Source organism: Salvelinus namaycush, unplaced genomic scaffold, assembly GCF_016432855.1.
Source record: "Salvelinus namaycush isolate Seneca unplaced genomic scaffold, SaNama_1.0 Scaffold299, whole genome shotgun sequence".
Lineage (NCBI taxonomy): Eukaryota > Metazoa > Chordata > Actinopteri > Salmoniformes > Salmonidae > Salvelinus > Salvelinus namaycush.
In genome coordinates, this window is record NW_024059885.1 from 226,709 (window position 1) to 250,282 (window position 23,574).

Here is a 23,574-nt window from a genome sequence, read left to right on the forward strand (position 1 = left end):
ACTAGTCTTTACTGTCTGGTCTGTCTGAGGGGTTTCAGGGCCAATAGCCTGTAGACTCATTATGATACGAAGTATGCTTAAGAAGGAGGAGATGTGAGGACGTAGCTATATACATTTTGACAATCCCACTATTTCAATCACAATGTGGAATGCCTAAAGAGTGTGTATGGGTGTGTGTAGGAGTATGTTTGTGCAAAAAAAGGCTTGCTAAATGATTTGATTGGGATTAAATGGTATTGTCCAGTCTGTCTGTCAAGACTGTGACAGTGAATACCAACAGGAGGGATTGTATAGTTCTGATGGTATTGACCAGTCTGTATTGACTCTGTGACAGTGGTGAGCGTAGAGCCCTTCATCACTACCAGGGTACCCTCCTGGGCCCTCCCCTGTCCTCCTGTACCTCTGCCGTGCTTGTCGGGGTGGAGCAGCCGGAGGGTTGTAGGGTTGTCCCCAGGGGCAGCGTGGCGGAGGAGGAGGACACCAGGTTGAGACTCTCCAGGGAGTCAGAGTGCAGGCGGTTGGTGTCGTGTTGGGGACAGAGGACATAGCGGCTAGGATGAGTGTGGTGCACCTCCACCGTGGCCACAGAGTCCAAGCCCTTCAGGCCCCCGGCCGGGTCGCGTCCCCCCACGGCCCCCAGCTCCATCGACTCCTCCATGTTGACGTAGAGGATCTCATCTGGGTCCTGGGAGTCCGGCAGGTCCTCGAGAGCCTTCTGCAGCTCCCCGCGTAGAGTCTCAAACAGAGGACGGTCCTTAGGACTCAAGAACCAGCAGGAGAACATCAGGGAATAACTGAAGGAGAGGAGGAAAGAGGAGAGAAGGAGAGAATGAGAGGAGAGAGGAGAGAAGGAGGAGAGATGAGACAGGAGGAGAATAGAGGAGAGAAGGAGAGAAGATAGGAGATAGGAGGAGAGAAGAATAGGAGAGAGGAAGAGAAGCGAGAGGAGAGAAGGAGGGTAGAGAGTAGATAGGAGAGGTTTGGTTACTTCAGCTGAAAGCTAATAACTCAATTTGTAATACTTGATTTAGCTGGAGTTTCACAATTGGGACATTATACAGTTTGAAAAAAAGGTGGTTCCCAACCCTGGTCCTTCAGTACCCCAACAATAACGCTGGTCCTTCAGTACCCCAACAATAACCCTGGTCCTTCAGTACCCCGACAATAACCCTGGTCCTTCAGTACCCCCAACAATAACCCTGGTCCTTCAGTACCCCCAACAATAACCCTGGTCCTTCAGTACCCCAACAATAACCCTGGTCCTTCAGTACCCCGACAATAACCCTGGTCCTTCAGTACCCCCAACAATAACCCTGGTCTTTCAGTACCCCCAACAATAACCCTGGTCCTTCAGCACACCCAACAATAACCCTGGTCCTTCAGTACCCCAACAATAACCCTGGTCCTTCAGTACCCCCAACAATAACCCTGGTCCTTCAGTACCCCAACAATAACCCTGGTCCTTCAGTACCCCAACAATAACCCTGGTCCTTCAGTACCCCCAACAATAACCCTGGTCCTTCAGTACCCCCAACCATAACCCTGGTCCTTCAGTACCCCCAACAAAAACCCTGGTCCTTCAGTACCCCAACAATAACCCTGGTCCTTCAGTACCCCAACAATAACCCTGGTCCTTCAGTACCCCAACAATAACCCTGGTCCTTCAGTACCCCCAACAAAAACCCTGGTCCTTCAGTACCCCAACAATAACCCTGGTCCTTCAGTACCCCAACAATAACCCTGGTCCTTCAGTACCCCAACAATAACCCTGGTCCTTCAGTACCCCCAACAATAACCCTGGTCCTTCAATACCCCCAACAATAACCCTGGTCCTTCAGTACCCCAACAATAACCCTGGTCCTTCAGTACCCCCAACAATAACCCTGGTCCTTCAGTACCCCCAACAAAAACCCTGGTCCTTCAGTACCCCAACAATAACCCTGGTCCTTCAGTACCCCAACAATAACCCTGGTCCTTCAGTACCCCAACAATAACCCTGGTCCTTCAGTAGCCCGACAATAACCCTGGTCCTTCAGTAGCCCGACAATAACCCTGGTCCTTCAGTACCCCAACAATAACCCTGGTCCTTCAATACCCCCAACAATAACCCTGGTCCTTCAGTAGCCCGACAATAACCCTGGTCCTTCAGTAGCCCGACAATAACCCTGGTCCTTCAGTACCCCAACAATAACCCTGGTCCTTCAGTAGCCCGACAATAACCCTGGTCCTTCAGTACCCCCAACAATAACCCTGGTCCTTCAGTACCCCAACAATAACCCTGGTCCTTCAGTACCCCCACAATAACCCTGGTCCTTCAGTACCCCCAACAATAACCCTGGTCCTTCAGTACCCCAACAATAACCCTGGTCCTTCAGTACCCCAACAATAACCCTGGTCCTTCAGTACCCCCAACAATAACCCTGGTCCTTCAATACCCCCAACAATAACCCTGGTCCTTCAGTAGCCCGACAATAACCCTGGTCCTTCAGTACCCCAACAATAACCCTGGTCCTTCAGTAGCCCGACAATAACCCTGGTCCTTCAGTACCCCCAACAATAACCCTGGTCCTTCAGTACCCCAACAATAACCCTGGTCCTTCAGTACCCCCAACAATAACCCTGGACAAGCACACCTGATTCAACTTGTCAACTAATCATCAAGCTTGTCCAGGGCTACAACAACAATGTGTACTGTTAGGAGTACTGCGGGACCAGGGTTGGGAAACAATGATCTAGAACCTAAAAGGGTTCCTCGGCTGTCGCCATAGGAGAACCCTTTTTGGATCCAGGTAGAACCCTTTTGGGTTCCGTGTTTAACCCTTTCCACAGAGGGTTCTAAATGGAACCAAAAAGGGTTATCCTATTGGTGCAGCCAAATAACACTTTTGTAACCCTTTTTTCTAAGAGTGTACCAGACAAACTACATGGAAATCAGTATTTAAATAGACTGTATATTGACCCAGGTCTGTTTTGATTTACTGTATATTGACCCAGGTCTGTTTTTATTTACTGTATATTGACCCAGGTCTGTATTAAGTTACTGTATATTGACCCAGGTCTGTTTTTATTTACTGTATATTGACCCAGGTCTGTTTTGATATACTGTATATTGACCCAGGTCTGTTTTGATTTACTGTATATTGACCCAGGTCTGTTTTGATATACTGTATATTGACCCAGGTCTGTTTTGATTTACTGTATATTGACCCAGGTCTGTTTTGATTTACTGTATATTGACCCAGGTCTGTTTTATTTACAGTATATTGACCCAGGTCTGTTTTGATTTACTGTATATTGACCCAGGTCTGTTTTGATTTACTGTATATTGACCCAGGTCTGTTTTTATTTACTGTATATTGACCCAGGTCTGTTTTGATTTACTGTATATTGACCCAGGTCTGTTTTGATTTACTGTATATTGACCCAGGTCTGTTTTTATTTACTGTATATTGACCCAGGTCTGTTTTGATTTACTGTATATTGACCCAGGTCTGTTTTTATTTACTGTATATTGACCCAGGTCTGTTTTTATTTACTGTATATTGACCCAGGTCTGTTTTGATTTACTGTATATTGACCCAGGTCTGTTTTTATTTACTGTATATTGACCCAGGTCTGTTTTGATTTACTGTATATTGACCCAGGTCTGTTTTGATTTACTGTATATTGACCCAGGTCTGTTTTGATTTACTGTATATTGACCCAGGTCTGTTGTAAGTTGACAGAAAAACTAGTGTTGAGCCACTCACATGCTGTCCAGACAGTCTGGAGGTTGTTTGAGACGGTTTCCTTGTCTCAGGTAGTCATATATCTCACTGTTCTCCACACCTGGGTACGGAGTCTGGCCTCGCGATGCTATCTCCCACATAGTCACACCAAATGACCACTGAGAGAGAGGGAGAGAGAGATGGATGGAGAGAGAGAGAGAGGAAGGGAGGTAGGGAGAGAGAGGAGGGAGTGAGAGAGGGTCAGAAAGAGGAGAGAGTGAGAGAGGGTCAGAGAGGGGAGAGAGTGAGAGAGGGTCAGAGAGTGTCAAACACAAATCCACATTAGGAAAATAGCAGCTATGCCTGTGACCAAATCAAAGCATTAAAACACTTGCAACCACACTGACATGTTCGCCTAAGCCTAAATCCTCTCAGAGACAACACACCAAAGAAGTTAGGCTTTATAGGAGGGGAATTAACTGGTGCTGAGAAAATATACATTTGTATGCACACATATGCACACCACTACGTGCACACCATTACGAGCACACCCATATATACACACCACTATAAACACACCACTATATACACACCACTATATACACACCACTACATACACACCACTACATACACACCACTATATACACACCACTATATACACACCACTACATACACACCACTATATACACACCACTATATACACACCACTATATACACACCACTACATACACACCACTACATACACACCACTATATACACACCACTATATACACACCACTACATACACACCACTACATACACACCACTACATACACACCACTATATACACACCACTATATACACACCACTATATACACACCACTATATACACACCACTACATACATTATACACACCACTATATGCACACCACTACATACATTATACACACCACTATATGCACACCACTACATGCATTAGACTCACCACATCACTCTTGGTGGTGTAGACGCGGTCCGCCAGGCTCTCGATGGCGATCCATTTGACGGGCATCTTAGAGATGCGACCCTGGCGGTAGTAGTCTCCGTTATATATCTTCTTAGAAAGGCCGAAGTCAGCAACACACACGTTCATGTTCTCATTCAGCCTGGAATACACACAGAGAGGGAGATGAGACAGATGAGAGAGAGAGAGAGAGAGACAGAGAGAGATGAGAGAGATGAGAGAGAGAGAGAGAGAGAGGGTTAAGGCAACAATATTTTAAAAAAGGAGATACCACTAGTGATAGTGAAACAGAGGAAAGGAGATACTACTAGTGATAGTGAAAGAGAGATAGAAACAGAGAAACCTTGTCTAGAGACAATAGGTATATAGATAGATAGGTAGCAACAGTGGTGGTTCTTACATGCAGTTCCTTGCAGCCAGGTCTCTGTGGATGAAGTTGTTTCTGCTGAGATACTCCATCCCCTTGGCGATATCCACCATGAACTTCACCAGCATCTGAGACGGCAGGTACTGCAGGATGATAGAGAGGGAGACAGGTGTTATCACAGCGTACCACTGTCAGGGTTCAGGAGGGTAATTAACAGCAGATACTGAGAGAGGAGAGACAGAGAGAGAGAAAGACAGAGAGCGATAGAGACAGATTATTAGTACTGGAGGACAACACAGAGAGACACGGATTATTCAAATGTTTTACTGCCAGGGTGCAGTAGTGCTACAGGTAGAAATACAAAGAATAGACCTGCCAGGATCCCTTAATGTCAGAGATACATGGCTGTTCTACACAACATATTTATATTTATATCTGAATGTTTTACAGAAGAAATTGACATCTACACTGACATGTTAGTCATTTAGCAGACAGTCATATCCACAGACTTACATCTAATTGTTAGTCATTTAGCAGACAGTCTAATCCACAGAGAATAACATTTACATGTTAGTCATTTAGCAGACAGTCTAATCCACAGAGATTTACAGTTAGTGCATTCATCTTTAAGATAACTAGGTGAGACAACCACATATCACAGTCACAGTAAGTCATGTTATCAGAAAAGTCAGTGCTAGTAGGAAACGACTAGTGCAACTAGTATTTATTTATGAAGGCGTGGGACGGCCCTTGAGACCAGAGGTGTCAGAACAGAGTGCTCGGGTTGGGGTGTAGAGGGTTTGAGCCTGACGATAAGAAGAGGCGGTTCTGCTGTACCCAAAACCATCCCCACATAAAGGGTAGACCTGCATGTTTGTTTTCAGTACACTAGAGGGCGACATACTCCTCTGTCTGACAGAGACTCTTATGTTTCCAGGGCTGAACCAAGTGACATAGAGATTATATTTATACTAGTGGTATAGTCTGTTCCCCTCATAGCAGACAGAGTGGTATAGTCTGTTCCCCCCATAGCAGACAGAGTGATATAGTCTGTTCCCCCCATAGCAGACAGAGTGGTATAGTCTGTTCCCCTCATAACAGACAGTGGTATAGTCTGTTCCCCTCATAGCAGACATAGTGGTATAGTCTGTTCCCCCCATAGCAGACATAGTGGTATAGTCTGTTCCCCCCATAGCAGACAGAGTGGTATAGTCTGTTCCCCTCATAGCAGACAGAGTGGTATAGTCTGTTCCCCCCATAGCAGACAGAGTGGTATAGTCTGTTCCCCCCATAGCAGACAGAGTGGTATAGTCTGTTCCCCCCATAGCAGACAGAGTGGTATAGTCTGTTCCCCCCATAGCAGACAGAGTGGTATAGTCTGTTCCCCTCATAGCAGACAGAGTGGTATAGTCTGTTCCCCCCATAGCAGACAGAGTGGTATAGTCTGTTCCCCCCATAGCAGACAGAGTGGTATAGTCTGTTCCCCCCATAGCAGACAGAGTGGTATAGTCTGTTCCCCTCATAGCAGACAGAGTGGTATAGTCTGTTCCCCCCATAGCAGACATAGTGGTATAGTCTGTTCCCCCCATAGCAGACAGAGTGGTATAGTCTGTTCCCCTCATAGCAGACAGAGTGGTATAGTCTGTTCCCCCCATAGCAGACAGAGTGGTATAGTCTGTTCCCCCCATAGCAGACAGAGTGGTATAGTCTGTTCCCCCCATAGCAGACAGAGTGGTATAGTCTGTTCCCCCCATAGCAGACAGAGTGGTATAGTCTGTTCCCCCCATAGCAGACAGAGTGGTATAGTCTGTTCCCCCCATAGCAGACAGAGTGGTATAGTCTGTCCCCCTCATAGCAGACAGAGTGGTATAGTCTGTTCCCCCCATAGCAGACAGAGTGGTATAGTCTGTTCCCCCCATAGCAGACAGAGTGGTATAGTCTGTTCCCCTCATAGCAGACAGAGTGGTATAGTCTGTTCCCCCCCATAGCAGACAGAGTGGTATAGTCTGTTCCCCCCATAGCAGACAGAGTGGTATAGTCTGTTCCCCTCATAGCAGACAGAGTGGTATAGTCTGTTCCCCCCCATAGCAGACAGAGTGGAAACAATAAGAAGGAAATCAAGTAAAATGAGGGATTATTATTATTATAAATATTATTTTTCTAAACATTTGGAAACAGTGTAAACAACACTCCATTAAATGCTAAGTAAAACCAGAGAGGTCGTTCTAACGAGAGGAACAACGTGTCAAGCCTTTGTTACGGAAAAGATTTTTAAAAACTGCCGAATTTGTGAAATTGTTTATCTGACATGTTGTGGTTGCGTGAGGCTCAGTGCTCACAGAATCAGTCGGCTATTACGTAAACACTCCCGACAGGCAACAGAAGATCTGTCTTATTTCTGTAGTTATTATATTTATAAAGCCGGGCACATTTAACAGTTAGGATATTGATTATAGACCTTATTAAATGGGTGTTTCCTCTGTCCTCACTTGTCTTAGACAATTTAAGGCTGCAATCCAATCCATCTGTGTGTAGTGTTTGTCAACACTAGTCTGTGTGTAGTGTTTCTCAACACTAGTCTGTGTGTAGTGTTTCTCAACACTAGTCTGTGTGTAGTGTTTCTCAACACTAGTCTGTGTGTAGTGTTTGTCAACACTAGTCTGTGTGTAGTGTTTCTCAACACCTGTCTGTGTGTAGTGTTTATCTACTCTAGTCTGTGTGTAGTGTTTGTCAACACTAGTCTGTGTGTAGTGTTTGTCAACACTAGTCTGTGTGTAGTGTTTATCTACTCTAGTCTGTGTGTAGTGTTTCTCAACACCAGTCTGTGTGTAGTGTTTCTCAACACTAGTCTGTGTGTAGTGTTTCTCAACACTAGTCTGTGTGTAGTGTTTGTCAACACTAGTCTGTGTGTAGTGTTTCTCAACACTAGTCTGTGTGTAGTGTTTCTCAACACCAGTCTGTGTGTAGTGTTTCTCAACACTAGTCTGTGTGTAGTGTTTCTCAACACCAGTCTGTGTGTAGTGTTTCTCAACACTAGTCTGTGTGTAGTGTTTCTCAACACTAGTCTGTGTGTAGTGTTTCTCAACACTAGTCTGTGTGTAGTGTTTCTCAACACTAGTCTGTGTGTAGTGTTTCTCAACACCAGTCTGTGTGTAGTGTTTGTCAACACTAGTCTGTGTGTAGTGTTTCTCAACACTAGTCTGTGTGTAGTGTTTCTCAACACTAGTCTGTGTGTAGTGTTTCTCAACACTAGTCTGTGTGTAGTGTTTGTCAACACTAGTCTGTGTGTAGTGTTTCTCAACACTAGTCTGTGTGTAGTGTTTCTCAACACTAGTCTGTGTGTAGTGTTTCTCAACACTAGTCTGTGTGTAGTGTTTCTCAACACTAGTCTGTGTGTAGTGTTTCTCAACACTAGTCTGTGTGTAGTGTTTCTCAACACTAGTCTGTGTGTAGTGTTTCTCAACACTAGTCTGTGTGTAGTGTTTCTCAACACTAGTCTGTGTGTAGTGTTTATCTACTCTAGTCTGTGTGTAGTGTTTGTCAACACTAGTCTGTGTGTAGTGTTTGTCAACACTAGTCTGTGTGTAGTGTTTGTCAACACTAGTCTGTGTGTAGTGTTTGTCAACACTAGTCTGTGTGTAGTGTTTGTCAACACTAGTCTGTGTGTAGTGTTTCTCAACACTAGTCTGTGTGTAGTGTTTCTCAACACTAGTCTGTGTGTAGTGTTTCTCAACACTAGTCTGTGTGTAGTGTTTGTCAACACTAGTCTGTGTGTAGTGTTTCTCAACACTAGTCTGTGTGTAGTGTTTGTCAACACTAGTCTGTGTGTAGTGTTTGTCAACACTAGTCTGTGTGTAGTGTTTGTCAACACTAGTCTGTGTGTAGTGTTTGTCAACACTAGTCTGTGTGTAGTGTTTCTCAACACCAGTCTGTGTGTAGTGTTTATCTACTCTAGTCTGTGTGTAGTGTTTCTCAACACCAGTCTGTGTGTAGTGTTTCTCTTCCATGTCCTCCCTTAAGAAGAGCTGATAGTGAAGTTGTTCAGTAAGAGATAGTTCTCCTCCCCTGTGTGTGTGTGTCTGTGTCTGTGTGTGTCTGTGTCTGTGTGTGAGTGTGAGTGTGAGTGTGAGTGTGAGTGTGTGTGTGTGTGTGTGTGTATGTGTATGTGTATGTGTATGTGTATGTGTATGTGTGTGTGTGTGTGTCTGTGTCTGTGTCTGTGTCTGTGTCTGTGTCTGTGTGTGTGTGTGTGTGTGTCTGTGTCTGTGTCTGTGTCTGTGTCTGTGTGAGTGTGTGTGCTCACCACGGGGCAGTCTCCCAGGCGTGAGTAGAGCAGGTAGCTGTGTAGGTCTCCGTGTTTCATATAGGGCAGGATGACCACAGGGGAGGGGTAACCTTCACTCTCTACTGTCTGTAGACACACACCTGGGACACACAGACAGACACAGGGACAGTCACACTCTCTCCAGGGGCCACACACATTCACACATACAGTGCATTCAGGAAGTATTCAGACCCCTTGACTTTTTCCACATTTTGTTACGTTACAGCCTTATTCTAAAATTTACTAAATCGTTGTTTTCCATCATCAATCTACACAATACCCCATAATGACATCACAATACTCCATAATGACATCACAATACCCCATAATGACATCACAATACCCCATAATGACATCACAATACCCCATAATGACATCACAATACCCCATAATGACAAAGCAAAAAACGTTTTTTAGACATTTTTGCAAAAGTAAAAAAAAGAAAAACTCAAATATTACATTCACATAAGTATTCAGACCCTTTACTCAGTACTTTGTTGAAGCACATTTGGCAGCGATTACAGCCTCGAGTCTTCTTGGGTTTGACACTACAAGCTTGGCACACCTGTATTTGGGGAGTTTCTCCCATTCTTCTCTGCAGATCCTCTCAAGCTCTGTCAGGTTGGATGGGGAGCATCGCTGCACAGATATTTTAAGGTCTCACCAGAGATGTTCGATCGGGTTCAAGTCTGGGCTCTGGCTGGGCCACTCAAGGACATTCAGAGACTTGTTCCAAAGCCACTCCTGCGTTGTCTTGGCTGTGTGCTTAGGGTCGTTGTCCTGATGGAAGGTGAACCTTCGCCCCAGTCTGAGTTCCTGAGCGCTCTGGAGCAGGTTTTCATCAAGGATCTCTATTTACTTGGCTCCGTTCATCTTTTCCTCGATCCTGACTAGTCTCCCAGTCCCTGCCGCTGAAAAACATCCCCACAGCTTCACCATAGTGATGATGCCAGGTTTCCTCCAGACGTGACGCTTGGCATTCAGGCCAAATAGTTCATTCTTGGTTTCATCAGACCATAGAATCTTGTTTCTCATGGTCTGAGTCCTTTAGGTGCTTTTTACTGCTTCCAGCTGGCCACTCTACCATAAAGCCCTGATTGGTTGAGTGCTGCAGAGATGGTTGTCCTTCTGGAAGGTTCTCCCGTCTCCACAGAGGAACTCTGAAGCTCTGTCAGAGTGACCATCGGGTTCTTGGTCACCTCCCTGACCAAGACCCTTCTTCCCGGATTGCTCAGTTTGGCCGGGCGACCAGCTCTAGGAAGAGTCTTGGTGGTTCCAAACTTCTTCCATTTCAGAATGATGGAGGCCACTGTGTTCTTGGGGACCTTCAATGCTGCAGAAATGTTTTGGTACCCTTCCCCAGATCTGTGACTCGACACAATCCTGTCTCGGAGCTCTACGGACAATTCCTTCGACCTCATGGCTTGGTTTTTGCTCTGACATTCACTGTCAACTGTGGGACCTTTATATAGACTGGTGTGTGTGCCTTTCCAAATCATGTCCAATCAATTGAATTTACCAATAGTGGACTCCAATCAAGTTGTAGAAACATCTCAAGGACGATCAATGGAAACAGGATGCACCTGAGCTCAATTTTGAGTTTCATAGCAAAGGGTCTGAACACTTATGTAAATAAGGTATTTCATTTTCATTTATTTATATATATATTTATTTATACATTTGCAAAAATTTCTAAAAACCTGTTTTCGCTTTGTCATTATGGGGTATTGTGTGTAGATTGCTGAGGAAACACATTAATTTAATACATTTTAGAATAAGGCTGTAACGTAACAACATGTGGAAAAAGGTGGAAGTGCTGTGAATATTATCTGAATGCAGTGTACTCCAAGCACAGTAGTTTGGTCCAGTCTCACCTAGCAGTCTCATGACGTTCTGATGGTCAAACTCCTTCATACAAGCAGCTTCTCTCAGGAAGTCTTCCATCTCAGTGCGAGTACAGATAGCAACTAGAGGAGAAGAGACAGGTGAGAACAGGGACTCATCTCACATCCCACCCTATCTCCTATGTAGTGCACTCGGGCTCTGGGTCAAAAGTAGTGCACTTTTTGGTCAAAAGTAGTGCACTTTATGGTCAAAAGTAGTGCACTTTATGGTCAAAAGTAGTGCACTTTACGGTCAAAAGTAGTGCACTTTACGGTCAAAAGTAGTGCACTTTACGGTCAAAAGTAGTGCACTTTACGGTCAAAAGTAGTGCACTTCATGGTCAAAAGTAGTGCACTTTACTGTCAAAAGTAGTTTAACAAAAGTAGGGTGTCACAGAAACAGGCAAGTGTGACTAGTGTATGTACTGCTTACACTGCAGTTGTGTCATAGTTAACTTACTCTTCATGGTCTTCACGGCCACTTTGAGAACAGACTCCTCGTGCGTTAATGCTCCCTCCATCACAGAGCCAAACTCTCCTGTAGACACATCGTAGACAAGCATCCATTAACATTTACAAAGGGGGGCATTGTTCAAAAGCAGATTTTATACTCTTTGACATTTCTCATGTCAACGTATTCCTTTTTTTCCCGTTTGTATCTCCCTCCAGACCTTGAACCCAGGACCAAGGTCAGTGTGTGCCTTTGTATCAGTTAGTTGCCTGAACGGTTTTGCTAATAACAAGGTTATTAGATGGACACACGTTCACCCTGAGTAGCACAAGGACAGGATCAACGACATACACACTCACCCTCTCCCAGAGTCTTTCCACTCACCCTCTCCCAGAGTCTTTCCACTCACCCTCTCCCAGAGTCTTTCCACTCACCCTCTCCCAGAGTCTTTCCACTCACCCTCTCCCAGTCTTTCCACTCACCCTCTCCCAGAGTCTTTCCACTCACCCTCTCCCAGAGTCTTTCCACTCACCCTCTCCCAGAGTCTTTGCACTCACCCTCTCCCAGAGTCTTTGCACTCACCCTCTCCCAGAGTCTTTCCACTCACCCTCTCCCAGAGTCTTTCCACTCACCCTCTCCCAGAGTCTTTCCACTCACCCTCTCCCAGAGTCTTTCCACTCACCCTCTCCCAGTCTTTCCACTCACCCTCTCCCAGAGTCTTTCCACTCACCCTCTCCCAGAGTCTTTCCACTCACCCTCTCCCAGAGTCTTTGCACTCACCCTCTCCCAGAGTCTTTGCACTCACCCTCTCCCAGAGTCTTTCCACTCACCCTCTCCCAGAGTCTTTCCACTCACCCTCTCCCAGAGTCTTTCCACTCACCCTCTCCCAGAGTCTTTCCACTCACCCTCACCCAGAGTCTTTCCACTCACCCTCTCCCAGAGTCTTTCCACTCACCCTCTCCCAGAGTCTTTCCATTCACCCTCTCCCAGAGTCTTTCCACTCACCCTCTCCCAGAGTCTTTCCACTCACCCTCTCCCAGAGTCTTTCCACTCACCCTCTCCCAGAGTCTTTCCACTCACCCTCTCCCAGAGTCTTTCCACTCACCCTCTCCCAGAGTCTTTCCCAGGGTTAGTTTATGTCTGTCCACCATCACATCCTGCAGCTTATGTTTCAGCTCGTCACTGATGCCCAGGGTGTTCACTGAGGAGGACAACAACAACACATTAACAACACCACGTAAACAACAACACATTAACAACAACACGTAAACAACACCACGTAAACAACAACACATTAACAACAACACGTAAACAACACCACGTAAACAACAATACATTAACAACAACACGTAAACAACAACACATTAACAACAACACGTAAACAACAACACGTAAACAACACCACGTAAACAACAACACATGAACAACAACACGTAAACAACACCACGTAAACAACAACACATTAACAACAACACGTAAACAACACCACGTAAACAACAACACATTAACAACAACACGTAAACAACACATTAACAACAACACGTAAACAACAACACATTAATAACAACACGTAAACAACAACACGTAAACAACAACACGTAAACAACAACACATTAATAACAACAACACGTAAACAACAACACGTAAACAACAACACGTAAACAACAACACATACCCAGACTATTTGCATTATCCCCCCCCACCCCCTATTTTACGCTGCTGCCACTCTCTGGTTATTATCTATCTATTATCTAGTCACTTTAACTCTACCTACATGTACATATTACTTCAATTACCTTGACTAACCGGTGGCCCCGCACATTGACTCTGTACCGGTACCCCCTGTATATAGCCTCCACATTGACTCTGTACCGGTACCCCCTGTATATAGCCTCCACATTGACTCTGTACCAGTACCCCCTGTATATAGCCTCCACATTGACTCTGTACCGGTACCCCCTGTATATAGCCTCCACATTGACTCTGTACCGGTACCCCCTGTATATAGCCTCCACATTGACTCGGTACCGGTACCCCCTGTATATAGCCTCCACATTGACTCTGTACCAGTACCCCCTGTATATAGCCTCCACATTGACTCTGTACCAGTACCCCCTGTATATAGCCTCCACATTGACTCTGTACCAGTACCCCCTGTATATAGCCTCCACATTGACTCTGTACCAGCTCTCTGGTCTTGGCCATTGTGGAGAGGTTGGAGTCTGTTTGATTGAGTGTGTGGACAGGTGTCTTTTATACAGGTAATGAGTTCAAACAGGTGCAGTTAATACAGGTAATGAGTGGAGAACAGGAGGGCTTCTTAAAGAAAAACTAACAGGTCTGTGAGAGCCGGAATTCTTACTGGTTGGTAGGTGATCAAATACTTATGTCATGCAATAAAATGCAAATTAATTACTTAAAAATCATACAATGTGATTTTCTGGATTTTTGTTTTAGATTCCGTCTCTCACAGTTGAAGTGTACCTATGATAAAAAATTACAGACCTCTACATGCTTTGTAAGTAGGAAAACCTGCAAAATCGGCAGTGTATCAAATACTTGTTCTCCCCACTGTATGTGTATAGAGTGCCGATTCCTTTTACTTATTTTTATAGTATTAATTTTGTTGTCATAACAACGGTAGTAGCAACGTGAAAATCGTTGTGCAAATCTGCTGCATTTCAAGTCGACTACAAAATCCACAATGCAATTCTCTCTCTGGGCTGGCTGGCTAGCTAAGTAGCTACACACTGTGTATATATCAACGAATTGGCGAGGGCACTAGAACAGTGGCCAGGATCACACATACAAATTCCATCTAGACACCGTTGCCCTAGAGCACACTAAACATCAACACCACAGGTAACTTCCACAAAACTGTGAATGACCTGAGAGACAAGGCAATAAGGGCCTTCTATGCCATCAAAAGGAACATAAGATTTGACATACCAATTGAATTGCATTGAATTGAATTGAGAAAGAGGGAGAGGGGGATAGTCATAGAGAACCAGACAAGCAGGATATGCCTCTTCATTATTGGGCAACCCTAAAATAATCCAAACAGACTCTCAGAACATAGAACGAACAAAACACCAGACACCAACTTAATTAAATTTAGGAATCCGTTGGTTCAAACAGCTTCTGGGAAAATATAAACTCCCTAAACAAACCACACGAGAAGAATTGACAATCCAAAATGGTGACCTGTGGAACACTCAATTTGAAGAACTACAGTTGAAGTCGGAAGTTTACATACACTTAGGATGGAGTCATTAAAACTATAGTTTTGGCAAGTCGGTTAAGACATCTACTTTGTGCATGACACAAGTAATTTTTCTAACAATTGTTTACAGACAGATTATTTCACTTATAATTCACTTAATCACAATTCCAGTGGGTCAGAAGTTTACATACACTGAGTTGACTGTGCCTTTAAACAGCTTGGAAAATTCCAGAAAATGATGTCATGGCTTTAGAAGCTTCTGATAGGCTAATTGACATAATTTAAGTCAATTGGAGGTGTACCTGTGGATGTATTTCAAGGCCTACCTTCAAACTCAGTGTCTATTGTGGTGATCCTAACTGTCCTAAAACAGGGATTTTTTTTACAAGGATTAAATGTCAGGAAATGTGAAAAACTGAGTTTAAATGTATTTGGCTAAGGTGTATGTAAACTTCCCGACTTCAACTGTATATAGACATAGAGTATTCAAATTAATTCGTAAAAACAAATAGAAATATATAACAAAAACGGCTAATTCTTGAATCAGCCATTGAAGACAACCAGAAACCCTTAGATTGTTCCAATAACAGAAATATAACTATTACCAATATTATTCATCTGGCTTTGATGCCAAATGATTGAGTTATTGCTCTGTTTAGGTAGTCTGTGATTTTGCTGTGATCTGATGAGGGTGTCAGTGGGCTGATTGTGAACCCTCTGAGAGACTCTGGGTTGAGGTCAGTGATAAAGTAGTACTCTCTCTCTCTCTCTCTCTGTTCATTACCAGGTGACATCATTCCAAGTATAAAAGTTTTGGAGAGCGAACAGGGTATGAGATCATAAGTTGAGTTGAGTTTCTCCAGATAGCCTTGTCCCCAGCTGGCTGAACCCTAACAGCAGTGTGTGTGTGTGTGTGTGTGTGTGTGTGTGTGTGTGTGTGTGTGTGTGTGTGTGTGTGTGTGTGTGTGTGTGTGTGTGTGTGTGTGTGTGTGTGTGTGTGTGTGTGTGTGTGTGTGTGTGCGTCTATGTTTGTGTCTAGTGATAGCGTGGAGACTGTACGTCACACGACAGATGCTGTTTTCACATCTGGACCAAGTTGTTGGGAATAAGGGAGGGAGGGAGGGAGAAAGAGAGAGAGAGAGAGGGGAGGGAGAGAGAGAGAAAGAGAGGGAGAGAGAGAAAGAGAGAAAGAGAGGGAGAGAGAGAGAGGGGAGGGAGGGAGAGAGAAAGAGAGGGAGAGAGAGAGAGAGAGAAAGAGAGGGAGAGAGAGAGAAAGAGAGGGAGAGAGAGAAAGAGAGAAAGAGAGGGAGAGAGAGAGAGGGGAGGGAGAGAGAGAGAGGGGCAGGAGAGAGAGAGGGGAGGGAGAGAGAGAGGGAGGGAGGGAGGTAGGGAGGTAAAAAGAGAGAGAGCGAAAGAGGGAGAGAGAGAGAAAGAGAGGGAGAGAGAGAGAGAGAGAGTGGGAGGGAGGGAGGGAGAGGGAGCAGCCAGATGTTGCTCCACACTGCCACGTGTTTGTCAGACAACAATATCCTCCGTCCCCAGACATGTTAACATGGTATCTAGGATGATTGTGACTGAAACTAGCTGTCTGGAGCCGTTCCCGGGGCTGTTGGGATCTTCAGAGGTAAACAAGAGTAAAGAAGCTCTAATCCCACCTCACACACACACACACACACACACACACACACACACACACACACACACACACACACACACACACACACACACACACACACACACACACACACACACACACACACACACACACACACACACACCCTCTCCCCCAGCTCCTCTCGTTTTACAGTCTGTGTTTTTCTCTCCTTCTTCGGTCCCTTTGTCTCTCCTGCGAGTTGAGACATGATGTGAGACAGATGAAGGGACACTACAACAGGGACAATAGCAGGACGAACGTTGTGTGTCTTTGTGTAATATGACTCTGTATGTACTGGTATTCATACAAAACACACACATACACACACACACACACACACACACACAAAAAGACACATGCACACACACACACACACACACACACACACACACACACACACACACACACACACACACACACACACACACACACACACACACACACACACACACACAAAGACACACACGCACAAAGACAAACACACACACACACCTGAGTGTACAGGTATGAGGTGAAACAGAAGCAGAACCCATACTCTGAGACTGCAGGATAGAAATACACTATCAGATGGTATGAGTCATGCCATCTTCTAGGTGAATGAGTTCACCTATCTAGCTCTCCTCCTGAACATCTACACTGGTACAGTGGTACTGTAATCAGATCAGAAGGTACCATGTAATAACTGGTGAGTACTGTTGGCATACGAGACTGATGGTACTCTACTGTACTCTACTGTACTCTACTGTAGTGTATTGTAGCATACTGTAGTGTACTGTACTATAATCTACTGTACTGTACTCTACTGTACTCTAATCTACTGTACTCCACTGTATTCTACTGTACTGTACTCTACTGTATTCTACTGTACTGTACTCCACTGTATTCTACTGTACTGTACTCTACTGTACTGTATCCACTCTACTGTGCTGTACTCTACTATGTTGTATGGTACGCTACTGTACTATACTCTACTGTACTGTACTCTGGGGTACTGTTTTCTACTGTACTCTACTGTACTCTACTATACTCCACTCTACTGCACTATACTGTACTCAACAAAACTGTACTATACTGTACTCTACACTACTGTAGTGTACTCTACTCTTCTGTACGCTACTATACTGTAATGTACTGTACTGTACTCTACTTTACTGTGCTATACTGTACTTTACTGTACTCTACTTTACTGCACTCTACTTTACTGTGCTATACTGTACTTTACTGTACTTTACTATACTGTACTTTACTGTACTCTACTATACTGTACTTTACTATACTGTACTTTACTGCACTCTACTATACTGTACTTTACTCTACTGTTTTCTAATGTACTTTACTATACAGTACTTTACTGTGCTGTACTGCACTATACTGTACTCTACTGTACTGTACTCTACTGTACTGTACTCTAGGGTACTGTATTCTACTGTACTGTACTATACTGTACTCTACTGTATGGTACTCTACTGTACTCTACTGTACTCTACTGTACTCCAGGGTACTGTTTTCTACTGTATTCTACTGTACTGTACTCTACTGTACTCTATTGTACTCTAGGGTACTGTACTCTAGGGTACTGTTTTCTACTGTACTCTACTGTACTCTATTGTACTCTAGGGTACTGCATTCTACTGTACTGTACTATACTGTACTCTACTGTATGGTACTCTACTGTACTCTACTCTACTGTACTGTACTCTACTCTATTGTATGGTACTCTACTGTACTATACTCTACTGTACTGTACTCTACTCTATTGTATGGTACTCTACTGTACTCTACTGTACTCTACTGTACTCCAGGGTACTGTTTTCTACTGTATTCTACTGTACTGTACTCTACTGTACTCTATTGTACTCTAGGGTACTGTACTCTAGGGTACTGTTTTCTACTGTACTCTACTGTACTCTATTGTACTCTAGGGTACTGCATTCTACTGTAATGTACTATACTGTACTCTACTGTATGGTACTCTACTGTACTGTACTGTACTCTACTCTACTGTATGGTACTCTACTCTACTGTACTGTACTCTACTCTACTGTACTGTACTCTACTCTACTGTACTGTACTCTACTCTACTGTACTGTACTCTACTCTACTGTACTGTACTCTACTCTATTGTATGGTACTCTACTGTACTGTACTGTACTCTACTCTACTGTATGGTACTCTACTCTACTGTACTGTACTCTACTCTACTCTACTGTACTCTACTCTACTGTACTGTACTCTACTCTATTGTATGGTACTCTACTGTACTATACTCTATTGTACTGTACTCTGGGGTACTGTTTTCTACTGTACTCTACTGCACTATAATGTACTATACTGTACTCTACTGTACTCTACTGTACTCTATTGTACTCTAGGGTACTGCATTCTACTGTACTGGACTATCCTGTACTCTACTGTATGGTACTCTACTGTACTATACTATACTGTACTCTAGGGTACTGTTTTCTACTGTATTCTACTGTACTGTACTCTACTCTATTGTATGGTACTTGGCTGTAGAGCGGTGTGTTTCCAGCTGCAGACAGAGAATATATTAATAATGCTAAGCTCAGCTTATCTCTGGGTGGATTCAGCTAAAAACCCTGGTTATTATACTGTCCTCATCCATGCTCCTCTATAGGACAGGGATGCACTGTGTTAGGCCAGGCAGTCACAGGCAAAGAGGGTAAACACTATACAGGTATAGCATACAGTATGTATGTAGCATTGTATAGGTGGTTTAGTATACCGTATGTATATAGTATTGCATAGTATACAGTATGTATGTAGTATTGTATATGTGATATAGTATACAGTATGTTTGTAGTATTGTATAGGTGGTACAGTATACAGTATGTATGTCATATTGTATATGTGATATAGTATACAGTATGTATGTAGTATTGTAAAGGCGGTTTAGTAAACAGTATGTATGTAGTATTGTAAAGGTGGTTTAGTATACAGTATGTATGTAGTATTGTATAGGTGGTACAGTATATAGTAGTGCATAGTATACTGTATGTATGTAGTATTGTAAAGGTGGTTTAGTATACAGTATGTATGTAGTATTGTATAGGTGGTTTAGTATACAGTATGTATGTAGTATTGTAAAGGTGGTTTAGTATACAGTATGTATGTAGTATTGTATAGGTGGTTTAGTATACAGTATGTATGTAGTATTGTAAATGTGGTTTAGTATACAGTATGTATGTAGTATTGTATAGGTGGGATAGTATATATTATGTATGTAGTATTGTATATTATACAGCATGTATGTAGTATTGTAAAGGTGGTATAGTATACAGTATGTATGTAGTATTGTATAGGTGGTATAGTATACAGTATGTATGTAGTATTGTATAGGTGGTACAGTATACAGTATGTATATAGTATTGTATATGTGATATAGTATACAGTATGTATGTAGTATTGTATAGGTGGTACAGTATACAATATGTATATAGTATTGTATATGTGATATAGTATACAGTATGTATGTAGTATTGTAAAGGTGGTTTAGTATACAGTATGTATGTAGTATTGTATAGGTGGTACAGTATACAGTATGTATGTATGTAGTATTGTACAGGTGGTTTAGTATACAGTATGTATGTAGTATTGTAAAGGTGGTTTAGTATACAGTATGTATGTAGTATTGCATAGGTGGTATAGTATACAGTATGTATGTAGTATTGTATAGTATACAGTATGTATGTAGCATTGTAAAGGTGGTTCAGTATACAGTGGGTATGTAGTATTGTCTAGGTGATACAGTATACTGCATGCAGTATGTTGGAATAGTACTGTTTCTATCAATGGATGAGTATGTGTTGGAGCAGGCTTGCTTCCATCTCTGGTGTCAGCTATATGTCAGAGAAAAACAGGCAAGTTGACAGGGAGACTCTATCCATCTAGCTATATATATGCTGAGGTCAGTTACATGTAAGGACATGTAGAGTGACGCCCATCTTCCACTGCTCTAGGATCAGGTAGGTAGGATCTAGGATCAGGTATGGAGAGACAGAGGGACAGGTATAGACAGACAGAGGGACAGGTATAGACAGACAGAGGGACAGGTAAGACAGAGGGACAGGTATAGACAGCTAGAGGGACAGGTAAGACAGAGGGACAGGTATAGACAGAGGGACAGGTAAGACAGAGGGACAGGTAAGACAGACAGAGGGACAGGTAAGACAGACAGAGGGACAGGTAAGACAGAGGGACAGGTATAGACAGACAGAGGGACAGGTAAGACAGACAGAGGGACAGGTATAGACAGACAGAGGGACAGGTAAGACAGAGGGACAGGTAAGACAGAGGGACAGGTAAGACAGACAGAGGGACAGGTAAGACAGACAGAGGGACAGGTAAGACAGAGGGACAGGTATAGACAGAGGGACAGGTAAGACAGACAGAGGGACAGGTAAGACAGACAGAGGGACAGGTAAGACAGAGGGACAGGTATAGACAGAGGGACAGGTAAGACAGACAGAGGGACAGGTATAGACAGAGGAACAGGTAAGACAGAGGGACAGGTAAGACAGAGGGACAGGTAAGACAGAGGGACAGGTATAGACAGAGGGACAGGTATAGACAGAGGGACAGGTAAGACAGACAGAGGGACAGGTATAGACAGAGGGACAGGTAAGACAGAGGGACAGGTAAGACAGAGGGACAGGTATAGACAGCCAGAGGGACAGGTATAGACAGCCAGAGGGACAGGTATAGATAGCCAGAGGGACAGGTAAGACAGACAGAGGGACAGGTAAGACAGACAGAGGGACAGGTAAGACAGACAGAGGGACAGGTAAGACAGAGGGACAGGTATAGACAGAGGGACAGGTATAGACAGACAGAGGGACAGGTAAGACAGACAGAGGGACAGGTAAGACAGAGGGACAGGTATAGACAGAGGGACAGGTATAGACAGAGGGACAGGTAAGACAGACAGAGGGACAGGTATAGACAGACAGAGGGACAGGTAAGACAGAGGGACAGGTATAGACAGAGGGACAGGTATAGACAGAGGGACAGGTAAGACAGACAGAGGGACAGGTATAGACAGCCAGAGGGACAGGTATAGACAGACAGAGGGACAGGTAAGACAGACAGAGGGACAGGTAAGACAGAGGGACAGGTATAGACAGACAGAGGGACAGGTATAGACAGAGGGACAGGTAAGACAGAGGGACAGGTATAGACAGCCAGAGGGACAGGTAAGACAGACAGAGGGACAGGTAAGACAGAGGGACAGGTAAGACAGACAGAGGGACAGGTAAGACAGAGGGACAGGTATAGACAGAGGGACAGGTAAGACAGCCAGAGGGACAGGTAAGACAGACAGAGGGACAGGTATAGACAGAGGGACAGGTAAGACAGACAGAGGGACAGGTAAGACAGAGGGACAGGTAAGACAGAGGGACAGGTAAGACAGAGGGACAGGTAAGACAGACAGAGGGACTCACATGTGGCCTCAGTGGTCCTGCGGCTGTATGTACGTCGTGCTCTGTACCTCACCACCAGCTCTCCACTCTCCATCATGGGCTCAAACGCTTCCCTGTTAACACACACACACACACACACACACACACACACACACACACACACACACACACACACACACACACACACACACACACACACACACACACACACACACACACACACACACACACACACACACACAGAAAAACATAGAAACATAAATCAGTTGTCACACCTGCAGTCAGATGGACAAACACAGCTGAAGAACATTTCTGTATTGTAAAGGAATCTGAGTCTGACCAAAACAGATTGGTTCCAGAGTCTCCAAATGGGTTCTAGAATCTCCAGTGTGGTTTTAGAGTCTCCAAATTGGTTCTAGAGTCTCCAGATGGGTTATAGAGTCTCCAAATGGGTTCTAGAATCTCCAAATGGGTTCTAAAGTCTCCAGTTGGGTTATAGACTCTCCAAATGGGTTATAGACTCTCCAGATGGGTTATAGACTCTCCAGATGGGTTATAGACTCTCCGAATAGGTTATAGACTCTCCAGGTGGGTTATAGACTCTCCAGATGGGTAATAGACTCTCCAGATGGGTTATAGACTCTCCAGATGGGTTATAGACTCTCCAGATGGGTTATAGACTCTCCAGATGGGTTATAGACTCTCCGAATAGGTTATAGACTCTCCAGGTGGGTTATAGACACTCCAGATGGGTTATAGACTCTCCAAATGGGTTCTAGAGTCTCCAAATGGGTTCTAGAATCTCCAAATTGGTTCTAAAGTCTCCGGTTGGGTTCTAAACTCTCCAAATAGGTTATAGACTCTCCAAATGGGTTATAGACTCTCCAGATGGGTTATTGACTCTCCAGATGGGTTATAGACTCTCCGAATAGGTTATAAACTCTCTAGATGGGTTATAGACATTCCAGACGGTTATATAGACTCTCCAGATAGGCTATAGATTCTCCAAATAGGTTACATACTCTCCAGATGCTGCAGAATGCATTAAGAACTGAAGAAAATAACCCTTCATTCTAGGCTTGACAGATTCCATGAAGTCAAACACACACACACACACACACACACACACACACACACACACACACACACACACACACACACACACACACACACACACACACACACACACACAGCCAGATGCACAAACACAGCTGTAGAACCCTTCTCTAATGTGTCGGAATCCACAGAGTTTTATAACAGATGGACTACAGAGTCGTTCTACAGGCCCCAGAATGCACGCTGACACAAAGAGAAAAACCCTGTGTTCTTAGCTAATACATAACATTTACCATTACGTCAAACACACACACACACACACACACACACACACACACACACACACACACACACACACACACACACACACACACACACTCCACCTGGGAGACTGAGGAGCCTACTCACCCAAAGCGTGTCTCCTTCCGCCGTAGTTTGGCCACGTACACTGCCATTAGGACTGCTAGCGCCACGGCAACAGCTACC

At 44.1% G+C, this 23,574-nt stretch overlaps 1 protein-coding gene across 1 annotated transcript; it reads right to left on the bottom strand.

The window, feature by feature from the left end:
• Positions 1 to 358: 358 nt before the first annotated feature.
• LOC120039769 (tyrosine-protein kinase receptor UFO-like) lies at positions 359 to 23,567 on the bottom strand (the record flags this gene model as incomplete). The annotated part of the gene is made up of 10 exons (XM_038985154.1): positions 359 to 794; positions 3,750 to 3,886; positions 4,672 to 4,831; positions 5,090 to 5,199; positions 9,360 to 9,481; positions 11,255 to 11,347; positions 11,724 to 11,801; positions 12,820 to 12,915; positions 22,054 to 22,145; positions 23,497 to 23,567. Coding segments are annotated over 10 exons (1,395 nt in total), but the record flags the coding sequence as incomplete, so codon positions are not given.
• Between the last annotated feature and the right edge of the window lie 7 nt (positions 23,568 to 23,574).